Source organism: Bufo bufo, chromosome 1 (assembly GCF_905171765.1).
Source record: "Bufo bufo chromosome 1, aBufBuf1.1, whole genome shotgun sequence".
NCBI lineage: Eukaryota > Metazoa > Chordata > Amphibia > Anura > Bufonidae > Bufo > Bufo bufo.
The window spans coordinates 266396501-266421704 of record NC_053389.1 but is presented as its reverse complement, the minus strand read 5'-3'; the positions used below and the strand labels follow the sequence as shown (position 1 = coordinate 266421704).

The window sequence follows — 25204 nt, the reverse complement described above, 5'->3', positions numbered from 1 at the left end:
ACTCTTCGAACAAATAATTTCAACTGGTGTGATATACCAGTTACCCCCAAAAAAACTGATTAAAGCAGGAGTGTGATATACTAATAATATCCTTTCTATATAGTGCATTTGGGTAGTGCAGCATTTGTTTGCGGTTTTACAATTACTTGTTCTTTTCTGTCCGCTGAATGCATCATTTTTAGGACCTGTAGTCCACTGGCATGCTGGAAAATTGATATCCAATGACCGTGTAATCTACCTCCAGCCACATACATACTTGTTCTTCTCTGTCCGCTGAATGCATAATTTTTGGGGCCTGTAGTCCACTGGCCTACTGTAAAATTGATATTCAATGACCGTGTAATCTACCTCAAGCAACATACTTACTTGTTCTTTTCTGTACGGTGAATGCATAATTGTTGGGGCCTCGAAGGAATTCAACACCTGCTGTGACGACCACATGTTATCGAATTTCACCTATTATCATTTGGGGTTCATTCAAGAGGGGGGATTTTGTTAGCCATATTTTTAATCCAGTTTTATATTTTTAGTTCTTTTAAACATATGTATTTGACCTGTATTTCTACTGGCCTGCAGTAAAATTGATATCCATTGACCGTGTAATATACCTCATAATCACTTGATCTTTTCTATCCGGTGAATGCCTAATGTTTGGGGCCTATAGTCCAGTGGCCTACAGTAAAGTTTGTATCTATTGCCTGCATAATGTACCTCGAGCCACATAATCAGAATTTCTTTTATGTCAGGTGAATGTCTAATTTTTAAGGCCCGTACTCCCGTGGCCTAAAATAAAAAATTTCTAGGATCCAACAGGGCACATTTCAGAAAATTTCCCTTTAAGACGCATAAAAATGTCCCCTGATTAAGATACATATTTTTTGTTGAAATTTTTGTCATTGATCCCCCTCTAGTATGTCACTGTCCATGTTGTGGGACTATTTGTGCACTTCTACTAAGTATTTGGTGGCTGCAAATATGAGCTGAAGGTTTTTGAGGTTCGCCTGCCATTAAAGTGAATGGGGCCTGCCGCGAACCGTCCCGGCCGATGTTCGTCCATCACTAGTAATTACATTGCTGTATTGTATACTGCATTTCTGTGTTTATAAAGAGCTGGTGGTTCAGATAATAGAGTTATATAGTTACATAGTTTTTAATGTTTTAATGTTTTAATGTTGGAAAAAGACAAAAGTCCATCAAGTCCAACCTGTAATCTGGCTATATTGATCCACAGAACAAATCCCTGGATCAATGTCCATCCTTCTTTTAAAAAATGGTTGGGCCAAATGGAAAGGGTGTGTAGAAACATAGAAACATAGAAACATAGAATGTGTCGGCAGATAAGAACCATTTGGCCCATCTAGTCTGCCCAATATACTAAATACTATTGATAGCCCCTGGCCCTATCTTATATGAAGGATGGCCTTATGCCTATCCCATGCATGCTTAAACTCCTCCACTGTATTTGCAGCTTCCACTTCTGCAGTAAGGCTATTCCATGCATCCACTACTCTCTCAGTAAAGTAATACTTCCTGATATTACTTTTAAACCTTTGCCCCTCTAATTTAAAACTATGTCCTCTTGTAGCAGTTTTTCTTCTTTTAAGTATTCTCTCCTCTTTTACCTTGTTGATTCCCTTTATGTATTTAAAAGTTTCTATCATATCCCCTCTGTCTCGTCTTTCTTCCAAGCTATACATGTTAAGGTCCTTTAATCTTTCCTGGTAAGTTTTATCCTGCAATCCATGTACCAGTTTAGTAGCTCTTCTCTGAACTCTCTCCAAAGTATCAACATCCTTCTGGAGATATGGTCTCCAGTACTGAGCACAATACTCCAAATGAGGTCTCACTAGTGCTCTGTAGAGCGGCATGAGCACCTCCCTCTTTCTACTGGTAATTCCTCTCCCTATACACCCAAGCATTCTGCTAGCATTTCCTGCTGCTCTATGACATTGTCTGCCTACCTTTAAGTCTTCTAAAATAATGACCCCTAAATCCCTTTCCTCAGATACTGAGGTTAGGACTGTATCACTGATTTTATATTCTGCTCTTGGGTTTTTACATCCCAGGTGCATTATCTTGCACTTATCAACATTAAATTTTAGTTGCCATATTTTTGACCATTCCTCTAGTTTTCCTAAGTCCTTTTCCATTTGGTGTATCCCTCCAGGAACATCAACCCTGTTACAAATCTTTGTGTCATCAGCAAAAAGACACACCTTACCATCGAGGCCTTCTGCAATTTCGCTGATAAAGATATTAAACAATATGGGTCCCAGAACAGATCCCTGAGGTACCCCACTGGTAACAAGACCTTGGTCTGAATATACTCCATTGACTACAACCCTCTGTTGCCTGTCCCTCAGCCACTGCCTAATCCATTCAACAATATGGGAGTCCAAGCCCAAAGACTGCACTTTATTGATAAGCTTTCTATGTGGGACAGTATCAAAGGCCTTACTAAAGTCTAGATAAGCGATGTCTACTGCACCTCCTCCATCTATTATTTTAGTCACCCAATCAAAAAAATCAATAAGATTAGTTTGACATGATCTCCCTGAAGTAAACCCATGCTGTTTTTCATCTTTCAATCCATGGGATTTTAGATGTTCCACAATCCTCTCCTTAAGTATGGTTTCCATTAATTTCCCCACTATTGATGTCAGGCTTACTGGCCTATAGTTGCCCGATTCCTCCCTACTACCTTTCTTGTGAATGGGCACAACATTTGCTAATTTCCAATCTTCTGGGACGACTCCTGTTGCCAGTGATTAGTTAATTAAATCTGTTAATGGTTTTGCTAGTTCACCGCTGAGCTCTTTTAATAGCTTTGGGTGTATCCCATCAGGCCCCTGTGACTTATTTGTATTAATTTTAGACAGCTGACTTAGAACCTCTTCCTCTGTAAAGACACATGCATCAAAAGATTCATTAGTCTTCTTTCCTAACTGAGGTCCTTCTCCTTCATTTTCCTTTGTAAAAACTGAACAGAAATATTCATTGAGGCAGTCAGCTAGTTCTTTATCTTCTTCCATATACCTTCCTTCTTTTGTTTTTAATTTGGTAATTCCTTGTTTTAGTTTCCTTTTTTCATTTATATATCTGAAGAATGTAGAACATTGTCACAAGCCTCAATGTTATTTTTGAAAACAAAAAATCATCTAAACCTATTTTGAAGCCATCTACTGTATGTGCAGTGACCAGCGCCTGCGGCAGGCTATTCCAGAGATTGACAGTCCTTACTGTAAATAATGCTTGTTGACTCTTTTGACTGAATCTTTTTTTTCTAGGCTAAGGCCTCTTTCAGACGACAGTATGGCTTTTTCAGTGTTTTGCGGTCCGTTTTAAACGGATCCGTTGTTCAGTTTTTTGTTTCCGTTGTGTTTCCGTTTCCGTTCCATTTTTCCGTTCCGTTTTTCCATATGGCAAATACAGTATACAGTAATTTCATAGAAAAAATTGGGCTGGGCATAACATTTTAAATAGATGGTTCCGCAAAAAACGGAACGGATACGGAAGACATACGGATGCATTTCCGTATGCATTCCGTTTTTTTGCGGACCCATAGACTTTAATGGAGCAACGGAACGTGATTTGCAGCCAAATATAGGACATGTTCTATCTTTAAACGGAACGGAAAAACGGAAATACGGAAACGGAATGCATACGGAACACATTCCGTTTTTTTTTGCGGAACCATTGAAATGAATGGTTCCGTATACGGACCGTATACGGACCGCAAAAAACGGCCCGCAAAACGGAAAAAAAAACGGCCGTGTGAAAGAGGCCTAAGGGAGTGGCCCCTTGTTTTGTGAGGGGGTTTAACACAGAATAGCTTCCCTTGATATTTTTTGTATAGTCCATTTATATATTTGTACAGTTTAATCAAGCCTAAGCAAATTCAGTTAATTTAATCTTTGCTCACAGCTAAGATCTTCCAGACCCTTTATGAGTTTAGTTGCTCTCCTTTGCACTTTTCTAACTCCATGGCATCCTTTTTATGGACTAGTGCCCAGAGCTGAACCGCATATTCCAGGTGAGGCCATACCAATGCTTTGTATAGCGGCAATAGTACATCATTGTCCCGTGAGTCCATACCTCTTTTAATACAAGACAAAATTCTATTGGCCTTAGAGGCAGCTTTACTGGCATTGCAAGCTGTTATTTAGTCTATGATCTACTAATTCAACCAGATCCTTCTCAACAAGGGACTCTCCCAGTGTGACTCCCCCTAGGACATGTACTGCATGCAGATTATTCGCCCCCGGGTATTAGAGTTCTACTAGCACCCAGCAGGAAGATGATCATTGGCTTCTGGTATTAGTTGTTCTGTGCACATACTGGCTGAAAATTAAAAAAACTGTCTGAAAGGCTGAAAATTTAAAAATGTTGCACTTTTTGGTATTTGTGACATAAACATTTGTAAATGTGTCACTGATTTTTATTTGAAGTCATTCAGTGTGCTCAGTAATAAAGTTAGCTTAATGGGATAGACCACCTGGGGGGCAAAGGATTTTGAGGTCAAGCCCCTCAGTCTATGACATGGAAGCAATTAACAGAAATACAAGATGTACATCAAAGACCCTCAAGTGTCTGAGAAGAAATAAATATCTAATTTCTGACTTGTGTTTTCATAGTCTGAAGCTCCTGTGAGAAAACCTCCGACCTCCTGCTCTGTGTTTTGGCAGATTAGTGGAACCCCAGGCCTTAAAGTAACAAATCAAAACCAGTCAGAATCTCACTTTCACTTTTCTTCAACAGGTAAGGGAAAAAGATCTGATTGGCTTTCATGAGGAAGAGTTTCCCTATAATAACACTGTGTTTTGAGAGGGCAAAAGAAGGAAAGGAAGTGTTATCATGACTACACATGATAACAGAGGTTGTGATACCATAAAATGTTATTTTAATATCGTTCAGCATGTAAAACTAAGTACACTTCTAATATTCCAATATGCACTTTGGAGCTACTCCAAAAATGCTCCAGTTGTGAGATATGGTGCCCCCTGGTGTTCAGTCTGTATCTTAATATCCATGTCTATCTATCTGAGGTGGTCCCAAAAGCTTAGTTTGATCGTTCAACTGCCACCAGCCATATCTACAGTTATAAACTGTTACAGCTGTTACAATCTGTGACCAGAATAAATCGCTATTGAAGCTATGGCTTAATAGCTGTGGATGACACTGTTAAGGGAGCGGAGTGCTGTGGAGGTCACAGTTAAGGGGGCAGGTAGGGTGGCCATTCAGGCCACCCTGAAAAGATGGACTTAAAACCCCGCCTCCAGGTCCCACTAAGCCACGCCTCCCATCTGAAAAAATTAAGTTAAGGGTCCATTCACACGTCCGTGTGTGCTTTGCAGATCCACGTATCCGTGGATTCGCAAAACATGGACACCGGCAATGTGCGTTCCGCATTTTGCTGACTGCACATCGTCGGCACTTAATAGAAAATGCCTAATTTTGTCCGCAATTGCGGACAAGAATAGGACATGTTCTATTTTTTTCGGGAACGGAATTGCGGACCCGGAAGTGCGGGTCCGCATTTCCGGATCCGGGCAGCACATCGTGAGGCACTATAGAAATGAATGGGTCCGCAATTCCGTTCCAGAATTGCGGATGTGTGAATGGACCCTAAAAATCTACTTCTGTCAGCTGCAGAGGTGGGAGGGATGGTGACTTTCTCCCTGCAGCTCATACTTAGACAGCACACTGCTGCTGTCTTAGAGTGAGCTGTTCAAAAGGGCACGCCCCCGATCCTGTTAGGCTATGACCACTCTTCAGCCGACAGGGATTGAAAAAATGAAGTTAAAAATCAACTTCTGTCAGCTGCAGAGGTGGGAGGGACGGTGACTTTCTCCCTGCAGCTCAAACTTAGAGATCACAGTGCTGCTGTCTTAGAGTGAGCTGTTCAAAAGGACACGTCCCCAATACGGTTAGGCCATGCTCCTTCCCACTCCTCAGCTGACAGGGATCTAAAAAATTAAGTTAAAAATCAACTTATAGGTTCCGCTAAGCCACGCCCCCGATTTGGTTAGGCCACGCCTTCTACCACTCCTTAGCCGACAGGGATAAAAGAAATGAAGTTAAAAATCAACTTTTGTCAGCTGCAGAGGTGGGAGGGTTGGTGACTTTATTCCTGCAGCTCACACTCAAACCGCACAGTGCTGCTGTCTTAGAGTGAGCTGTTCAAAAGGACACGCTCCAGAGTTGGTTAGGCCACGCCCCCTCCCACTCCTCAGTCGACAGGGATTGAAAAAATAAGTTAAAAATCAACTTCTAGGTCCCACTAAGCTACGCCGCTCTCTATCTGGTTAGGCCACGCCCCCTCCCACTCCCAGGGATTGAAAAAATGAAGTTAAAAATCAACTTCTGCAGAGTTGGGAGTGAGGGTGACTTTCTCCCTGCAGCTCACGCTCAGACAGCACAGTGCTGCTGTCTGAGAGTGAGCTGTTCAAAAAAAATTCGGATTCTGAAAGCCAGACTGTCCGGCCTAAAACTGGACCTCCACCCTAGGAGCAGGCTGCCGTGGAGGTCACAATTAAGGGCATGGTCCGCTATGGAGGTCAGTGTTAAGGGGCAGATTGCTGTAAAGGCCACTGTTAAGGGAGTGGGCTCCAGTGGAGGTTATTGTCAAGGGGTGGTGTGCTGTGAAACTCACTGTTAAAGGGGCAGGCTGCTGTGAAGGTCAAAGCAAAGGGGGTGGGCTGCTGTGGAGGTCCAATTTTAAGGAGACCGGGCACTGTGGGGGGGGGCAATGTTAAGGGGTGAGGGGCTGTGGAGGTCACTGTTAAGGTGGCGGGGTACTGTAGATGTCACTGTTATGGGGGGATACTGTTGATATCTTTTAACGACACACACAAACATTAAATGAAATAGATGAAATATACCCGAGCGAAGGGTCCTTCAGCTAGTATATATATACACACACGTACACAGTCAAGTCACATTATTATGATCATTTACTACTTTTGACATCGGCAGCTCGTAGCTCAGGATGGAAGTCACGTGTGGTCAATTGGCTTGGTGGGTATATAAGGTTTGTGATAGGCTGTCTTCACACATATACCTCTTTGCTGTCATGAGAAAAACTGGCAATTTATCAGAGTTGAAAAAAGTGGTGATTATTTGCTTTCAGGCCAGGGTGGAGGTATTTCTGAAACTGTGCAGTTTGTGAATTTTCCTCAAAGCCTTGTGCTGCTTAGGGGGAAAGTGTATTGTGAGTGGACAAAGGGCACCATTGAGAAAAAACAACATGGAAACTGAGGAGCACCACTTGCCACTGATGTGAGAGTGCAACATCAGCTATGAAAGTGCATGAGGACAGACCAACATGCTACAGTGGAGCAGCTCACAACCAAAATGAACCAGGGAGCTACCAGATGTGTTCCTAAAGCAACAGTTCAATGAACTCTACTGCGCATGGGGCACCGAAGCACCTCTGCTAATGAAGATGCATGGGCGGAATTAGACCTCTGCTGATTGGTTACAAATGAAATTTAAATAAATTGAAAGTGCATTATCCCCTGTCTCACATTTTGCCAATTTTAGCACTGGGTCACTGCATGGTGCCTAAATGAAAGTACAGTATTTTGTCCATATAACATTTCCATATTTTTGTATGAGTAATGCTGTACAGTTGTGGTCCGACTTTTGGCACCCCCGCCATTTAGCTGTCTGATGAGATAGCTACGTTCCATGAGCTCTGCTGCCTCTTTCTAGGCCAGTGACATCTTGTTATTGTCACATGTCCTATTTGCAGCTCAGAGTTCAAGTGAATGGGGTTGTTCTGAAATACCAAGCAATGCCGCCATCCAGTGTCTACAGCCTCTTCAGCTGATTGGAGGGGAGCCAGAAGTAAACCCCCTACCAATCTCATACTGATGACCTATCTTGAGAAAAATATTAACCCGTTGGCGACCACCACCGTAGGTGGCCATCCATCTCAAAAGTGTGAAAGGGCACCTGAAACAATATAACCCAATCCACATGCAGTAAACTCTACAACGGTCAACATGCATTACCTTTACTGGCTTTCTTATCCACGCCCTGTCTATTTTAATGGTCCTCAACCTTCTGTAGAAATTTTCTTTTTCTCTCCCTCAGAGGTTGGCTCGTAGCACAGTTGCTTCTCTGCCAACTTTGTACTCAAAGTCTCTGCTAGCAGTGTTCCCGGTGACATAACCGGCACTCAAACAGCCTCCGTCTAGCAGTGTAAAAATGTAAATGAAAAAGCCCTTGCCCAGCGCGATACAGCGCAGGGCACGGGAGAGCATCGGAGCATGAAAGGTTCCGATGCTCAACTCAGAGGGGCTGCCTGGGTGAAAAAGGGGACATGTCTGGGTTCAGCATTACATCAGGGGTTAGCCACCTCCAGCACTCCAGCTGTGGTGAAACTACAAAGGGCCTCATTTGCTATAATGGGAATCGGCAGGGATCCAGCCGCACCCCAGCATAAATGCTGGAATTCAGACGGATGTAAACTGTTGTGTGGAGCAATTTTTGACTGGCCAAATCTTGGCATTTATGTTGGAGAGCAGCCAGATCCCCGCCATTTCCAATTATAGTCAATGGATTCTGACAGGCACGTTGCACTATTCGGCTATGTAAGATCCAGAATTGCCTGCCGGTTTGTTGTGCCACATGTGTAAAACTAGCCTAAAATTGCCACGTTCACAAAAAAAATGAGCCGCAAATGAGACAATAGGTCTGAGCAATCCATTTAGTTCAGACTTTAAAGCCACAATTGACAATATAGCTTTTCTGCTTTGCTATTTTTATGTTGATGTTTTCTACATACATATAGCATTGCATAGTTTGTTTTAATTGCAAGTCATGGAAAGATCATGGGTTGCCTTAGGGGCTCAATACAATATTAAATTCACACCACTCAGCTTAGGATGATGCTTGACTAACACCTGATCAATTATTTATGAAATGAACTAACAGCACTATACAATACTTGAAAAAATATACATATTGTTGGCCCATATGACTTTTGTAGCACTTGATATTTTAAAACTCCATTGTATATGATGCAAAGCCCATCAGGCAAGTGGCAAATCATTTTCCAAGAAATTATAATGACTGTGTATTTAAATAAACACAGAGGACCTGACTTGTTAAACCTGGGAAGGATAAACTTATATGGGGAATAAAACTCCATTGAAAAAACTTTAATTTGAGAAAAAATAATATATATTTTTTAAAAACATAATTTACTAAGACATTCCTAACCGCAAAGTTTCCATGTCGTGTGTAAGTCCCTTTAGAGCTTAATCCTATTTTTAATAGGAAATGTGATTTGGCTATATTGATACAGAGATAATACCCAAGTCTTTGTCAATGCCCCTCTTGGGTAAAAAAGTTACACTTCCCCACATGTCTGGAAGTAGATCACGTCCCACAATGATGACATCATATTGAATCAACACTGACCGTTCTCATAGGCTACCAGATGTTTCTGGACCATAAAAGAAACCTGAGCAGGCTCAAATGTTTTTTTTTTTATCTTTTAATTTATTTTTTTAACTACACCCTCATTTAAATTTTGGATCCTGGAAACATGTTTCATAAAGAAAGGTCCCAGACTTGTGGTTGTAAATTTCTTGGAAAAAAAACACCATAGCCTTGAGTACAGTAACTGAAGATCTGGATTTATCGGGTAACTTAATATTCTATACTACGCTTGTAGAAGACTGGGCAAGTGAAATTCTGTATATTGTTCTCATTTGTTACAGTGTTTCTTTTGTGCTTGAAATTTGGAATTGTAACATTTCAATATTCTGGGGTATTATATTGTAGCAAACACAAAGGAGGTCTTCAAATTTTTCAATTTTATGAAACTCTGTATCTTCCAATCATTAATAACATTATTTGAGAAATATTGCATACTTCTTTATGATACCTTTCACAGGAAAATAACTCCTATACCTTATTATCCTTTCTTTTTTGTATTTATGTTATCATTAATAATTTTTGTTGTTATTTTTTATTATTTGTATAATTTTTTATATATTATTATTATTTACTATATTCAAATTTATGTTTTCTGTCCTGAAATAGTTTGCTGTAAATACACCCACTGCCAATTATCCAGATACTTAAATGGTCACTGCACTTTCACACCACTTGTCATGAATCTGTTGTGCAGATGAATATAAGAAACACTGTAATATATCTTATTTAAGAAAAATGCCCCATTCTACAGTTTTTAGCTGTTACCCAACCACACCCCATCCTTTCTAAACTGACTTTCTTTTTGAAGGCTGTGATAAATCAGTCCTGGTCTAATAACGGACTGCCTGCTCACTGAAGGGTCAGAATATATAATCCCATAGAAATAGGGAGTGTAGGGGAGAGAAAGTATAGAGAGGACAAGAAAGAGAGACATAACACAAGAATGATTCAGCAGCTAATAGTAAATGTTATATATCACCCCTAGTGCTTTTTTTTACATCTATACTGCTTAGTTGTGGACATCTAAAAGATATGCCAATTTGTTAGAACATTGTACATTTTAAAGAAAAAGGCTATAATTGTTAATTGCGACAATATGTTTTTTTCATCTTAACCAGCAGTGCACATGAGTACATAAAAATATTTAACAATCTCTTTACAGGAAAATTGTATCTTTTTACAATTCCCCTTTCCCTGCCTGCATGGTATATGTAAATGTTTAGAAGCCTCTAGTTTGAAATGTCTATTCTAGATCAGAAGCAATGAGGGGGTAGGGGTTCTGTAGCAGGATCTTTTCCTCTGTGTTTTTGTACTGCAATAGGAAAGGGGGAGGGAAAGGATCACATTATAGTCTTTATGCCTCAGTATGTGTGTGAGACTGTATGAGAAGCAGGGGGAGATCTTACATCAGTGACATCACAGCACCAATGGTCTACTCACTTTCAAAGCATATGTGATTCAGAGGGAAGGAAAAGGATTAAAAAAATGCAGGTACAGTATATAACATTTTTGCTGCATTATCTAATATGCTTCTATAACTGCTAAAGGACAGATTGTAATTATTTACATACACAAAAAAATGTTTCAGTAAAAAAAAGTTTCATTCTTATAATGTTGAAAACAATTACAATAAGGATATATAAACAGTATATCTGATACCAATGACATAAAATAATCTTACCCCATTTTTACAAGCTTTACACTTTTCCTTCATTAAAAGCAATTTGGTTTCATATTCTGGCCTTGGATGCTCCTAAACAACAAAACAAAAAAGACTATATTAGCTTTTATCCGCTTTCCTGTTGTCAACGTCAAACACTACCAGCAGAGGACAATACACCGAGGCACAATTGAGAACTTCTGGGTTTTATTATATCAACCATAGGACACGATTTAACACAGTCACTAGAATTGGAGGGATCAAACACGTGAGGACACGCAAAGGTCTAACAAAAGGGAAACAGGTCAAACCTTTATACGCTCCTTGGTGCATATTTGATGATGAAAAGGGAGAAAAGACACATTATAAATACAAGCCAAGAAGAAGAAGAAGAAGAAGAAGAAGAAGAAGAAGAAGAAAAAGTTATAGTAATTAGCTTTTTTACTGAAACCACAAGGTTTATAGGGTAAGGTACATGATACAGACAGAAATGAAAAAATACTATTTACCTATAGGTAAATAGTAGTATTTAATGTAAAATATTCACATACAACCATTAACAGAATCACCAGAGTGCTATTGTAAAGTTAGACATATTGGCCGAGATTTACTAGTCCTAAAGATGGTGTAAGCTTAGTCAGGGTGTCTAGTCCTCTGCACCAGATTTATCACAGTGGATAGGCTGGATAATAAATGTAGTACAGGGATAGACACTTTTCTCTGACTCTGTACCAACTATTGGTTACTTTGAGATAAATTATTAAGCCAGAATTGTGGTGTTGGCGCACAATGATACATCTTAGGTTCTCGTCCCCTTTCTGAGAAGCTCCACTACTTTCCACCAAGCCTCATCCCCTTGTCTAGCATATTAGGAGAAAGTTTAGAAAAATTGATGCGCCAAGTTGTGATAATGTGCTGTTTAGACAGATTTTTGGCACAGACATATTAGTAATCTGGGCCACTGTACGTATTAGATATTTGTCAGATTATTTTTCAGAGTTCAGTAGAATATCAAAACAATAGGGACAGGTTATTTGCTAACCTATCCAACATTTTGTGTCTCCAAAAGATACAAAACATACATGCTGGTTTATGGGGAGGTTAAATATTATCTAAATTATGATACATTTGGGCCTACTTTTTCAAAACGGTCTAATAAAAACAAAATTTTAAAAAAAAATTGTTGCTAAGGATTGCCAAGAGACTTCTTAAACTTTTCTTTAAAAATGAAAGCTTTAAATAGGTTGCTGTGGGATAGTTTTTCCATTAGACAATTCTGTTAAATGGGGCCTGTAGTGGTCATCAGGCTCTTGTGCAAAATATACCTAAAATTATAAAATAAAATGTATAAAATGCAGTCATTGTGATATATATATTTATATATATATATATATATATATATATATGTATAGTGAAAAAGTGAGGCAGTGACAGGCCTCATATATGAGGAGGGAAGATATGTGTCTCCAAGAATGGTGCAGGAAACCTATTAGAGGAGATGTATGTTAACATTTGCTGCGTTTTCCCCACAATCACCTGGTCTGAGGTGAGGCCAGGTGCGATAATCACTTGGGGATAAAGTAATCCTCAGAGTGGGAGAGGAAATTGAGAATCAAGCCTGCAAAGGCTCTGTGTGGTTCGAGCAGAAGGGTTGGGCGGCCACAAGGCTGAGGAAGCCTGAGTTTGGGGGGACCCAGCAATGCCTGAAGAAGAGAGGTGTCGCATGGTCAGAGTCATGAGGACTGCTAGACCAATATCCCCCAAGATATTTTGCTGCTTCCACCAGGAGGACTGGTGGCTTGCAGTTGTCACAGCTAGGAGGCTGTCTGACCGAAGCCGAATACCAAAGTGTGAACACTGACCTAGAAGTGAGTTGGGGAGATCTCTGTATAGTGAGAACCAAGCCGGGTAAGCGTTTATTGTTTTGTGTGGATGTAACACATTGTGAGGTGAAGCTGCGACTTCATGGTGCCAAGTGATGCCAAACTTGGAAGTGTGATGTGCGGTGTGACAAATAAAGCACGGTTTGAGCTTAAAAACCCCCGGTTTGATGAGAAGTCTGTCATTGCCGACCCCTGAGAGAGAGCGATCCCTTACTATATATATATATATATATATATATATATATATACACTGTATATATATTTCTAGTCGCCTAATTTCACAATTATACATAAAATGTTTTTTAGACTTTTTCTTGTCAATCAGATCATTGGGCTATAAGGGTAACAACCTTAAAGATATGGCTAACAGGAGCCCAATTAATGTCAGGAATGAATGGGCCCCAGTCCTGACATTTGTTTGTTTACCTTATAGTACTCTTATTGATTTGAATGTAGATGTGCCTATCATAGCCCCTTTAACCACTTCAGATCTGCCCGTTGACTATAAACTTCCGGGAAGTGGATGTTTATCTCTGAATTGATGTTCTGAAATGTCCATTCAGAGATTGCAGCTGCACGCTAATTGTGCAGCTACTGTGTCAGGGTCCCGCTGTCAGTGACAGCAGGGCACCCGAGGGAGAAGGCAGGGACAGTTCCCAGGTGTCCCTGCCTTCCTGTCCCGGCTCGGTGATCATGTGAAAGCCGGGGACTGGAGAGTGCAGGAGCTGTCGGGTCTTTTACAGACCTCGATCAGCCCTGCACTGAAGCTGTACAGCGCAGTATATTATGCTGGACAGCCTCTCTAGGGGCTGTATTTCTCTTGTAACTGGGGCTACTATGTCAGCCCCAGTTACAAGAGAAATCAATAGTGGAAAAAAAAAGGGACGTTTAATGTCCCCCAGAGGTCTTGTATGACCTTATGGGGGACGTAAAGTGAAAAAAAAAAAGTTTTATAAAAAAAGGTTTCACTGTGCTAAAACAACCAATTTTTTGGTCACCTTGCCCCATAAAGTGTTATAATGAATAATCAAAAAATCATATGTACCCAAAAATTGTACCAATAAAAACATCAACTCTTCCAGCAAAAAGAAAGCCCCTGCACAAGACGATCGGGAGAAAAATAAAAAAATATGGCGTTCAGAAAATGGAGACACAAAAACATTTATTTTTTCAAAATATTTATTTATTATTTAAAACTGAAACAAACAATCAAAGAAAGTAGACATATTTGATGTCATTGCGTCCATAACAACCTGCTCAATAAAAATAGCACTTGATCTACCCCTGCCAGATGAATGATGTAAAACTGTGCCAAAACAGCCATTTTTTTTGTTACCTTGCCTCTCAAAAAACGTAATATAGAGCAATTAAAAATCATATGTACCCCAAAACAGTACCAATAAAACTGTCACCTTATCCCCTAGTTTCCAAATTGGGGTCACTTTTTGGGGGAGTTTTTACTGTAAGGGTGCATCAGGGGAGCTTCAAATGGCACATGGCATCTAAAAACCAGTTCAGCAAAATCTGCTTTCCAAAAACCATATGGTGCTCCTTTTCTTCTGCACCCTGCCATGTGCCCTTACATCAGTTTACGACCACATGTGGGGTGTTTATGTAAACCACAGAACCAGGGTAATAAATATTAAGTTTTGTTTGGCTGTAACCCCTCGATGTGTTAAAGAAAAAAATGGATTAAAATGGAAAATCTGCCAAAAAAGTTACATTTAAAAATGGAATCTCCATTTTCCTTTAATTCTTGTGGAACACCTAAAGGGTTAACAAAGTTTGTAAAATCAGTTTTAAATAAATTGAGGGGTGTAGTTTCTACAATAGGGTCATTTATGGGGGGTTTCGACTATGTAAGCCCCACAAAGTGACTTCAGACCTGAACTGGTCCGTAAAAAGTGGGTTTTGGAAATTCTTACAAAATGTAAGAATTGCTTCTAAAATTCTAAGCCTTGTAACATCCTAAAAAAATAAAATAACATTTACAAAATGATGCCAAAATAAGGTAGACATATGGGGAAGGTTAAGTAATAAATATTTTATGAGGTATCACTTTATGTTTTAACAGCAGCGAAATTGAAAGTAAGAAAATTGCGAATATTTCCAAATTTTGGGTAATTTGGGGATTTTTTCATAAATAAAGGTGTAATATATTGACTCGAATTTATGACTATCATGAAGTACAATGTGTCACGAGAAAACAATCTCTGAATGGCTTGAATCAGTAAAAGCGTTACAAAGTTATTACCACATAAAATGACACATGTCAGATTTGCAAAAAATGCCTCGGTCACGAAGGGGGTAAATGGCCCGGATGGGAAGTGGTTAAGTATAATATGCCTGATTATAATGTAAGCTTTGAGAGGACAGCTCCTAGTTATTTATTACAGGATATGGTCAATATAAGGAAGGATCATGATTCACAATAAGTCAGAAGAGTAAGCCAGACTTGTAACCAGAGCTTTTGAAGGTAGAAACTTGTAAAAAAAAAAATCTGGATTGAAACAATGGTGCTTATTATCATGCAGCTTCCAAGGGGCATTTGGAAAAATGGGATCCAGTTCTGGTTGGTCTCATCCTTTTTGCTGATGAGTCCTGAGAACCTGTGCAGGACTTTCCTTTCTATAGGATCTGAAATGTTATCATACAAGGGGGCTGGGAATTGTCTGAAAAGTTGCAGAAAATCTATGTAGGGGTAAACAAATATCAAACCCTTTGTCCCAGGAGGAAAAACAAGCTTTATAACCTGGACAAATTTTTCTACAGAGTCTCTTCTATGTTGCCCACTGATCAATGATAATCATGTGGGCACAAGGGAGTCATACCCCAATTCATTGTATTTTAAAGGTTTAACCACACCTTCAAAAGGTCATCATGAAGACTCTGGAAACCATTAAAAGGATTCTGAGAAAATAAAGGCCACCCATTGCAGCATACCAAATGGTGACTATCTAGCAGTGCAATGGAGACTTGCCGAAGCAGATGATATGCTTCTGCAAGGAACCTAACTAAGCTTGCATATCCTGTTGGAGAAATGCAAATGCATCATATTAGACAACAAGAAAACCGATATCTTATTACCATGCTACAGAATATTGGCTTTTTCATCATGGTGTCTTTAGCAGTGTTCCCCCCTGGACCATGATATGTTGGATGTGTTGATATAAACAGAACAGACCCCCTCATAAAGCCATTGCATGTTTGCAGTTAAAAGGAACATAAAAATCTATCAAAACTTGTTTTCTGCTCATAAATAAGGGAAGAGTCGTTTTTGAATAGATGTCCCGGGGCACTGTAGCATGTGCACCTTTAATAATTGATCATTGCAAACAAAAGCTCATTCAGAACACATTAATATTAACATAGAGCTAAAAACTCATACAATGTCACTCAAATGGGTTTGTTCTTCATAACCCGGTTAAAGACTCAATAACAACTACACCAAAAGCAATATATCCAATATGTTATGTAATATACTTACCTTACCTTTACCCTCACCTTTCTTCATTTATTCGGCTTGTTAAGCTGTTGAACTGAGTAGCAGCTGTCTTGACTAGCGTGACTACACTTGAACCACTCAAGTTCATTAGCTTCCTATAAAGTGATCCTGACAATTTTATCGGAATCTGCCATCATCACAAACAATTTTTCTCCTGGCCTTCCCCAGGAGAGAACTGATGGAAAGATTGGATTCTCCTGTCTAGTTATATTGCTTACCCCATAATAAGTGGTACCAGAAGTATCTGGAAGCTACTTTGCCTCCACAGAAAAAAACATGGCACTCAACAGAGTGGCTGTGCATGAAAACATTGACCATCTTAATTATTATTGTCTTATTTTTTTCAAACCTACACAGAACCATTTGTTAAATATGTTTTTTCCCCTGCTGGACAACTCCTTTAGGCTACATGCACACGACAGCTGTTTTTCTCTGCGTCCGTTCCGTTTTTTTTGGGCTGATCGGATGGTTACCCATGCATTTTTATGGAGCCGTTAAAATTGCGGTGTTGTCAACCATTTATTTTCCGCGTCCGCTGTTCGTGTTTCCCGTCAACAAAAAAAGTATTGCATTTCCTATTCTTGTCCGCAATAAACGTTTTGCGAACCCATTTAAGTCAATAGTTCAAAAAAATGCGGATGACCAACGGAAGACATCCGTATGTCATCCGCATGCGTTTTTTTTTTTGCGGATGGTTGCTGGGAAACCTGTATATATAAAATGTCAAGAATTACAGCCTTTGGGTTTTTTTTGCGGACCGCAAAAAAAAACCCGAAGACACACGGAAACACAACCTACAAAATTTGCGGACAAACGGAACGGATGTGGATGTAAAAAAAACAGGAACACGGATCCGCTATTTGCGGACCGCAAAAATCATGTAGCCTTAAAGGGATTGTTTCCCAAAGACAACTTGTGTCCATGCATGTATTACATGGGTCATTTGCAGATTGCCACAATGGCTTTGATCTGTAATAGGATTGTTTTTGTGAGGCAGCTCTTTTAAATAAGGGCCAACCCATATATCACGAGGACTGTCTTATAATAGATCTCACATACCGTAATCATTTGCCATGAACATGATGGAGAACTCAAAATTTTGCTGTTTAGACCATCCATCAACGTTAATTCACACTTTTTGCTTACCCCCACTGAAAAGAAACATTCTTGGTGAGGTTAACTTGGCTTGATTTAGTTGGACTATTCTTGGCTAATTATCTCATATACTCACCCCTCCTGTCCTCTTAAGAATTAGCATTCAATATCTACTGAGCCACAGGTTCATGGGTTAATAATGGGTTGATCCCTGATTTATATTAAAGAGGACCTGTCACCTCTCCTGACAGGTCTATTTTAGAAACTACTTGGATTCCCCATGTAATAACAATCCCGGAACATCTATTGCTATGATTATATGCTGTAATTTATTATAAATAAATTGCTAGCAGACTGTAATGTAGATCCAGCTGGGTATTACCAATCAGTGCTGCCAGTGTCAGACTGTGCAGGGACACACACTAACTGGAAAAACCTAGCTGGACCTTCATTGCAAGCTGCCGGAAATTTATTCCTAACTTCTAGTAAAATTAATAAAGGAATGGCAGGACATAGACTCATAAAAATAGATGTTCCAGAATTGTTATTACATGGGGAATGCATGAAGTTACTAAAAGAGACAGATGTCAGAAGTCGTGGAAGGTCCTCTTTGAGACATCTGTATGGTATATATGGGTATTTCTGAGTTACAAGTTAGTGGCTTGTAAGTTAATGAACTCCATCTAGTAGCCAGAACATAGAGCTGCTATAAAGAGTGTTTCTTACTTTGGTGGACCTAACAAGTTCAATTTCAATGGTAGCAATGTAATGCTGCATTTCCCCTGTGGTGGTGCTGCAGGGCAATTGAGCAGTTACTGCCAGGTCCCACCCAACTACAACTGAGCTCTGTGTCCCAGCACAAACAATGTGATCAGCTTATCATAGAGGGATTCTTCTGACATTAAAAGGATTGGCCATTTTCCGGTTATTGTTGACCAATGTGTTTGTAAGCTGATTATATGGCATTTAGTAAGATAATAGTCTTTTGTGCTGTCCACTCAGAGATCCTATCCATAAAATGGCTGGTGACCAGACAAATCACCTTTATGTGATGTTTCCTCCATTCAAACACACTGGACCTGCTCTAAACTCCCAAAAGAACAAGTACAGATGACAAATGCAGTGTATGTGAATGGAGGACGCATCACATGAAGGTGATTCGCCTGGTCACATGACCCTCCATCATCAGCCATTTTATGGACAGGACATCTTTGTGGACAGCACAAAAGACTTAAAGAGGACCTTTCACTAGGATAGAAAATCTAAACTAAGTATACAGACATGGAGAGCGGCGCCCAGGGATCCCCCTGCACTTACTATTATCCCTGGGCGCCGCTCCGTTCTCCCGGTATAGCCTCCGGTATCTTCATATGTTCGGCTCCACCCAATGGAGCCTGCCGGCGTCTCTTTCTCCCAGGCTGTAACGCTGGCCAATCGCAGCGCTCAGCTCATAGCCTGAGAGAAAAAAAAACCTCTCAGGCTATGAGCTGAGCGCTGCGATTGGCCAGCGCTACAGCATGGGAGAAGGTGATGCCGGCAGGTTCACTGGGTGGAGCCGAACATATGAAGATACCGGAGGCTATACCGGGAGAACGGAGCGGCGCCCAGGTATAACAGTAAGTGCAGGGGAATCCCTGGGCGTCGCTCTCCATGTCTGTATGCTTAGTTTAGATTTTTTATTCTAGTAAAAGGTCCTCTTTAAGGGGGATACCTCATGAAATATGAAAATGATGCAGAATTTCAACAAAGACTATATTAGTAAGTCCCATATAATCATCTTACAAACACATTGATCAACAGTAACCGGAAAGTGGCCAATTCCTTTAAGGAAGTGTACTGCTACTTTTCATTGTTGTTGGCATACCCCTTCATTATGGATCCTACTATTCATCTAAAGGCGATGGAAGCTGTCAGATACTTTTGGGCAGCTGTTTTCTGTGAGAAATCAGCACATTTAGGTGTTGTATTATCTCAAATTACATACTGAGGTTTATCTAGTCTGCGAATTTCAAGTCAAAGTACTGAACTCAAAAGTAGTACAAGAAAAATTTGGAGAACTGTGCTCGCAAAGCAAAATATCTTCCAAATGCCTGAGAAAGAGTCTTCCCTGATACTGTTCACATAAAGAAAACCAGTGTAAGGTTAACAGGGACAGAAGATTAGATTGCACTTGACCTGTCTTAAGATAGATCTTTGTAAAATTACAGTTGTGGGAATGACTGTATGTGCCATTTCACAGCAACTATATTAGGCTAATAATTGCAGGATCTGTTATTCAAAGGGCAATGACAGTGTTGCCAGTTCCCACAAAGAATGATGTCTTTAAAGAAATGCAAAAAAAAAAGAGGGAGCCAGATAAATCGCAAAGATCAGGGAAGGTTTACTTATTTCAAAATCTCACTGTTTTTCTGGGATTAGAAAAACAGTCTGATTTTGCTGTTCACATAGAGTGCCTGTCCTGTCTATGGGTTATGTGTGGTATTGCAACTCAGCCTCTTAACTATTGACGAACTGCAAAACCGGACACAGACAGGATTTATTTCTAGGGAAAAAAAATAAAAAATTCTAATCCCAGAAAACCCTGATACAAGTACAGCAAAATTCCTTTAATGTGGCATTAATGGGTTTTGACCCTATTAAAAATCCTTTTGGTTAAAATAACAATATAATTATAGGTTGTTCCTCTGTTTGGGCTCCCAGTGATTAGCTTTTATATGCGGGTAAATCTGGCAAGTGTTCAATTTCTCTGCAGCGCCCCCGCAGGAGAAATTAAGCATTACACAGTGATCATTGAATCAAGTGCCGATTCCTCCAGAGCAATATAAGCTACTCTCCACTAAACCTAATTTATGGATGTTCTGAATGAGAGACTCCTGAATATCAGCAGTACAGATGCTAGACTATCAGAAACCATTCTGGACCATCAGACAGTCATAGAAACTAAAAACTAAACTAACAAAACTAACAGTGATGGGTTAGAGGATGAGGCTGTAACAAATTCTGTGTCTCCGAGGCTGTTTTGTTTTGCAGAGATTACAAATTGCACTAGGGAGCATGTAAGAAGTTTTCCATTAAAGTCATTAACACTGGGGGCCCCTGAGGCAGTGAGTTCACATCTCATTCCTCCAGCACATTGTCCCGGCCTCGACTATGACTCATTGACACTCATATGTCATAAAGAAGCTTTTGTCGCCTCCTATGTTTCATCCAGAGCATTTCTAATCACTTATATAACATGCATTAGGGAACTAAACAGCTCAGAGTCATAGACATCAGTAATTTTATGGAATAGACAAAGATAAAGCCCCTCTGCCCAAATGCCCTTCTGCCACTTATGTCTTATATATTATGCATGGTACGTAGAGGATCTTGCTACTTCTCAGCCCATCACCGAGAAGGACATGTTGCTCTGCTTTCTCCTTTTCCTGCATCTACGAGTAAAGACTGTTATACCTCTTGGCAGGGGCGTTGCTAGAGTCTCAAAATCTCCTGGGCCCAAGCCCCAATAAATATGGCCAGGGCCTGCTCCAGGTTTATGTGGGCCCTTGGGCAATAAATCTCAGTGGGCCCCATTGTGGCATTTTTTTTACATGTCCCCCTCTGGCTTCCACACCGTATAATGACCCCCAGTGCCCCCCAGAAAGTATAGTGACCCCCAGTTGCCCCCATACAGTATAATGACCACTAGTGGCTCTTCACACAGTATAATGACCCCCCAATGCCCCCCCACACAGTGTAATGACCTCCTGTGGCCCCCCCATATAGTATAATGACCCCCAGTGGCCCTTTCACTGGGGGTCATTATACTGTATGGGGGTCAGAAAGCTGACAGATGACAGAGTGGGCATAGGTTCGGATAGCTGCCTTGCAGCTACATGCCAAAGCTTTCAGCATGCAACTGCCAGGTAGCCATCGCAGCCTTTGCCAATTCCTTCCTCTGACGGCCTCCTGTTCTATAGCATGGATCCAGCTAAACTGACTGAGGAGTCTCTGGGATCTTGGACCCACTAAACTAACAAACAGGGGGTTCTCGGGGGGTTGGGCCCACTAAACTGACCAAGGGGTCAGAGGGCCACCCATTAAAAGAAATTATCCAAGATCTATACACCCTGTACAGAATTATTAGGCAAATGAGTATTTTGACCACATCATCCTCTTTATGCATGTTGTCTTACTCCAAGCTGTATAGGCTCGAAAGCCTACTACCAATTAAGCATATTAGGTGATGTGCATCTCTGTAATGAGAAGGGGTGTGGTCTAATGACATCAACACCCTATATCAGGTGTGCATAATTATTAGGCAACTTCCTTTCCTTTGACAAAATGGGTCAAAAGAAGGACTTGACAGGCTCAGAAAAGTCAAAAATAGTGAGATATCTTGCAGAGGGATGCAGCACTCTTAAAATTGCAAAGCTTCTGAAGCGTGATCATCGAACAATCAAGCGTTTCATTCAAAATAGTCAACAGGGTCGCAAGAAGCGTGTGGAAAAACCAAGGCGCAAAATAACTGCCCATGAACTGAGAAAAGTCAAGCGTGCAGCTGCCAAGATGCCACTTGCCACCAGTTTGGCCATATTTCAGAGCTGCAACATCACTGGAGTGCCCAAAAGCACAAGGTGTGCAATACTCAGAGACATGGCCAAGGTAAGAAAGGCTGAAAGACGACCACCACTGAACAAGACACACAAGCTGAAACGTCAAGACTGGGCCAAGAAATATCTCAAGACTGATTTTTCTAAGGTTTTATGGACTGATGAAATGAGAGTGAGTCTTGATGGGCCAGATGGATGGGCCCGTGGCTGGATTGGTAAAGGGCAGAGAGCTCCAGTCCGACTCAGACGCCAGCAAGGTGGAGGTGGAGTACTGGTTTGGGCTGGTATCATCAAAGATGAGCTTGTGGGGCCTTTTCGGGTTGAGGATGGAGTCAAGCTCAACTCCCAGTCCTACTGCCAGTTTCTGGAAGACACCTTCTTCAAGCAGTGGTACAGGAAGAAGTCTGCATCCTTCAAGAAAAACATGATTTTCATGCAGGACAATGCTCCATCACACGCGTCCAAGTACTCCACAGCTTGGCTGGCAAGAAAGGGTATAAAAGAAGAAAATTTAATGACATGGCCTCCTTGTTCACCTGATCTGAACCCCATTGAGAACCTGTGGTCCATCATCAAATGTGAGATTTACAAGGAGGGAAAACAGTACACCTCTCTGAACAGTGTCTGGGAGGCTGTGGTTGCTGCTGCACGCAATGTTGATGGTGAACAGATCAAAACACTGACAGAATCCATGGATGGCAGGCTTTTGAGTGTCCTTGCAAAGAAAGGTGGCTATATTGGTCACTGATTTGTTTTTGTTTTGTTTTTGAATGTCAGAAATGTATATTTGTGAATGTTGAGATGTTATATTGGTTTCACTGGTAAAAATAAATAATTGAAATGGGTATATATTTGTCTTTTGTTAAGTTGCCTAATAATTATGCACAGTAATAGTCACCTGCACACACAGATATCCCCCTAAAATAGCTAAAACTAAAAACAAACTAAAAACTACTTCCAAAAATATTCAGCTTTGATATTAATGAGTTTTTTGGGTTCATTGAGAACATGGTTGTTGTTAAATAATAAAATGAATCCTCAAAAATACAACTTGCCTAATACTTCGGCACTCCCTGTATGTCGCTAGAAAAAGCCTGTAGGAATCCCCCTTTTCCTACCGCTGTATGAGCATGCCACTGGATATGTCCTCATGTAGTCCATCTTTATCCAGGATGAGTATGCTAGTTTCTCTTTTTCTAGGGTGGTCTCAGATCAGTGCCACAAAACCACCCCTGTGCAGTCCTAACAAGTCCAGCAGGAGCAACGCACAAATACAGTATATATATCTTGTTGCACAGAATGCTAGCTGTCAGGAGGGATCCATATTCTGTAGATTATTCATTAGTGCATCATCTCCTTTTTTTTCTCTTTACCCTCCCTGACTGTTGGGTTATCACAGGCTGTAGTATCCCCATCGTGTCCAGAGACAGTGCTGATAACAGGCGTGTACTGTTGTGTGCCTCACACAGGTCAGGGAGGTCAGTAACTGGGACATCGGTGCTGCAGAGACAGGGCCAGTGCATAAAAACAAGCCTATTCTGGTCGGGGAGGTCAGTGACAGCATCCCTATGTGAACAGTTATGGCCATCCTGCACTGGGGCCATCTGTGAAGCGTGCAGTGGGGGGGGGGGGGGGGGGGGCTCAGGTACTTCATTACACACAGAAGCAACTTACCCCGTCAGATGTCAAGCTTCACTTCTGCTCCGCCCCTCACTCTCTCTACTACTCTTTCTCAAGCAAAGAGACAGAATACACATAGGCAGCATGGCTGGGGGTCTGGGCAATGCATAAACACTAAGTAGCTCTGCAGTAGGCTAGTCCGATGTTGCCTTCCTTTAATCAATTAATGCAGCCTGACAAAATCATAGAAGTACTGCTCCTGGGCCTCTTGTCAGCTCAGCCCCGAAGCAGTTGCTTGCCTGGTAGCTAGGCCACTGAGCAATTCCATCTGTATTGATGGAAGCGCTCATAGTAGTGCAGTGGGCCCCCCTACAGAATCAGCGGGCCCCGACACTTGCCCGGGTATGCTGGGTGCTGACGCCAGCCCTGAATACAGCCTAGTTCTCTAAATTGACCGTCCCCTCGCACACCGCATTTTGATGTATTTGCTGTACAGCAGCACATCCCTCTCCCATCCAGTGCCTCCCAGGTGACGTCTTCTCTGATGTAGATCTTCTCTGTCATTATCTTCTCCATTTGGTCCGTACAACTTCTTTCAGCCGCTCCTCGTCTCTGCAGAGTGTGACACACAGACATCTTAGCTTCCTCATCTTAGCTTCCCCCATAGTAATAGTGCTCCTCATAGTCCTACCAATAGTAATTCCCTTCTATAATGCCCTCTTTAGTTATACTGCCCCCTACAGTGCCCCCAACCTTGATAATGCTCCCCAAGAGTGCCTCCATTAGTAGAAGAGCCGTCCAGTATTAATAATGCCCTCACAGAACCCCCAGTGAAAATAAGATCGTCTATTGTTCCCCAAGTGGTAATCAAGCTATTTACAGACCCCTCAGTAGTATTAAGGTCCTCCACAGTGCTCTTAGTAGAAATAAGGCAGATCTATAAGTCCCTCCTATAGAGCCCCCAGTATTAATATTATGCCTATAATGTCCCCTGGATTTATAATACCCCTACAGTGCCCCCAGTATTTATACTGCCCCCTACTGTTATAATCACCCTGACGTGCCCCCAGTATTTATAATGCCCCCTGAAGTGCCCCCAGTATTTATATTGTCCCTTACTGTTATAATGCCCTGGAGGGCCCCCAGTATTTATATTGTCCCCTACTTTTATAATGCCCTGAAGTGCCCACAGTATTTATACTGTCCCCTTCTGTTATAATGCCCTGAAGTGCCCCAGTATTTAGAATGCCCCCTGCAGTGCCCCTTGTAGTTATATTCCTCCCTCCACCATACAGCCCCACGTAAATAACATCACACTTTCTCTCCTGCCCCCTCCAAAATACAGTCCCATGTAAATAACATCACTCTCCTCCATTCAGCCCCTTCAATATATAGTCTC

The 25204-nt window shown here is 41.1% G+C and overlaps 1 protein-coding gene across 1 annotated transcript in view; it reads right to left on the bottom strand.

The window, feature by feature from the left end:
- ANO2 (anoctamin 2) overlaps positions 1–25204 on the bottom strand; it is a 541215-nt gene that overhangs the window by 222862 nt on the left and 293149 nt on the right. The window contains exon 14 of the mRNA XM_040439201.1: positions 11132–11203. Within this exon, the coding sequence (XP_040295135.1) occupies positions 11132–11203 (72 nt within the window). The remainder of the gene's footprint in view (positions 1–11131; positions 11204–25204) is intronic.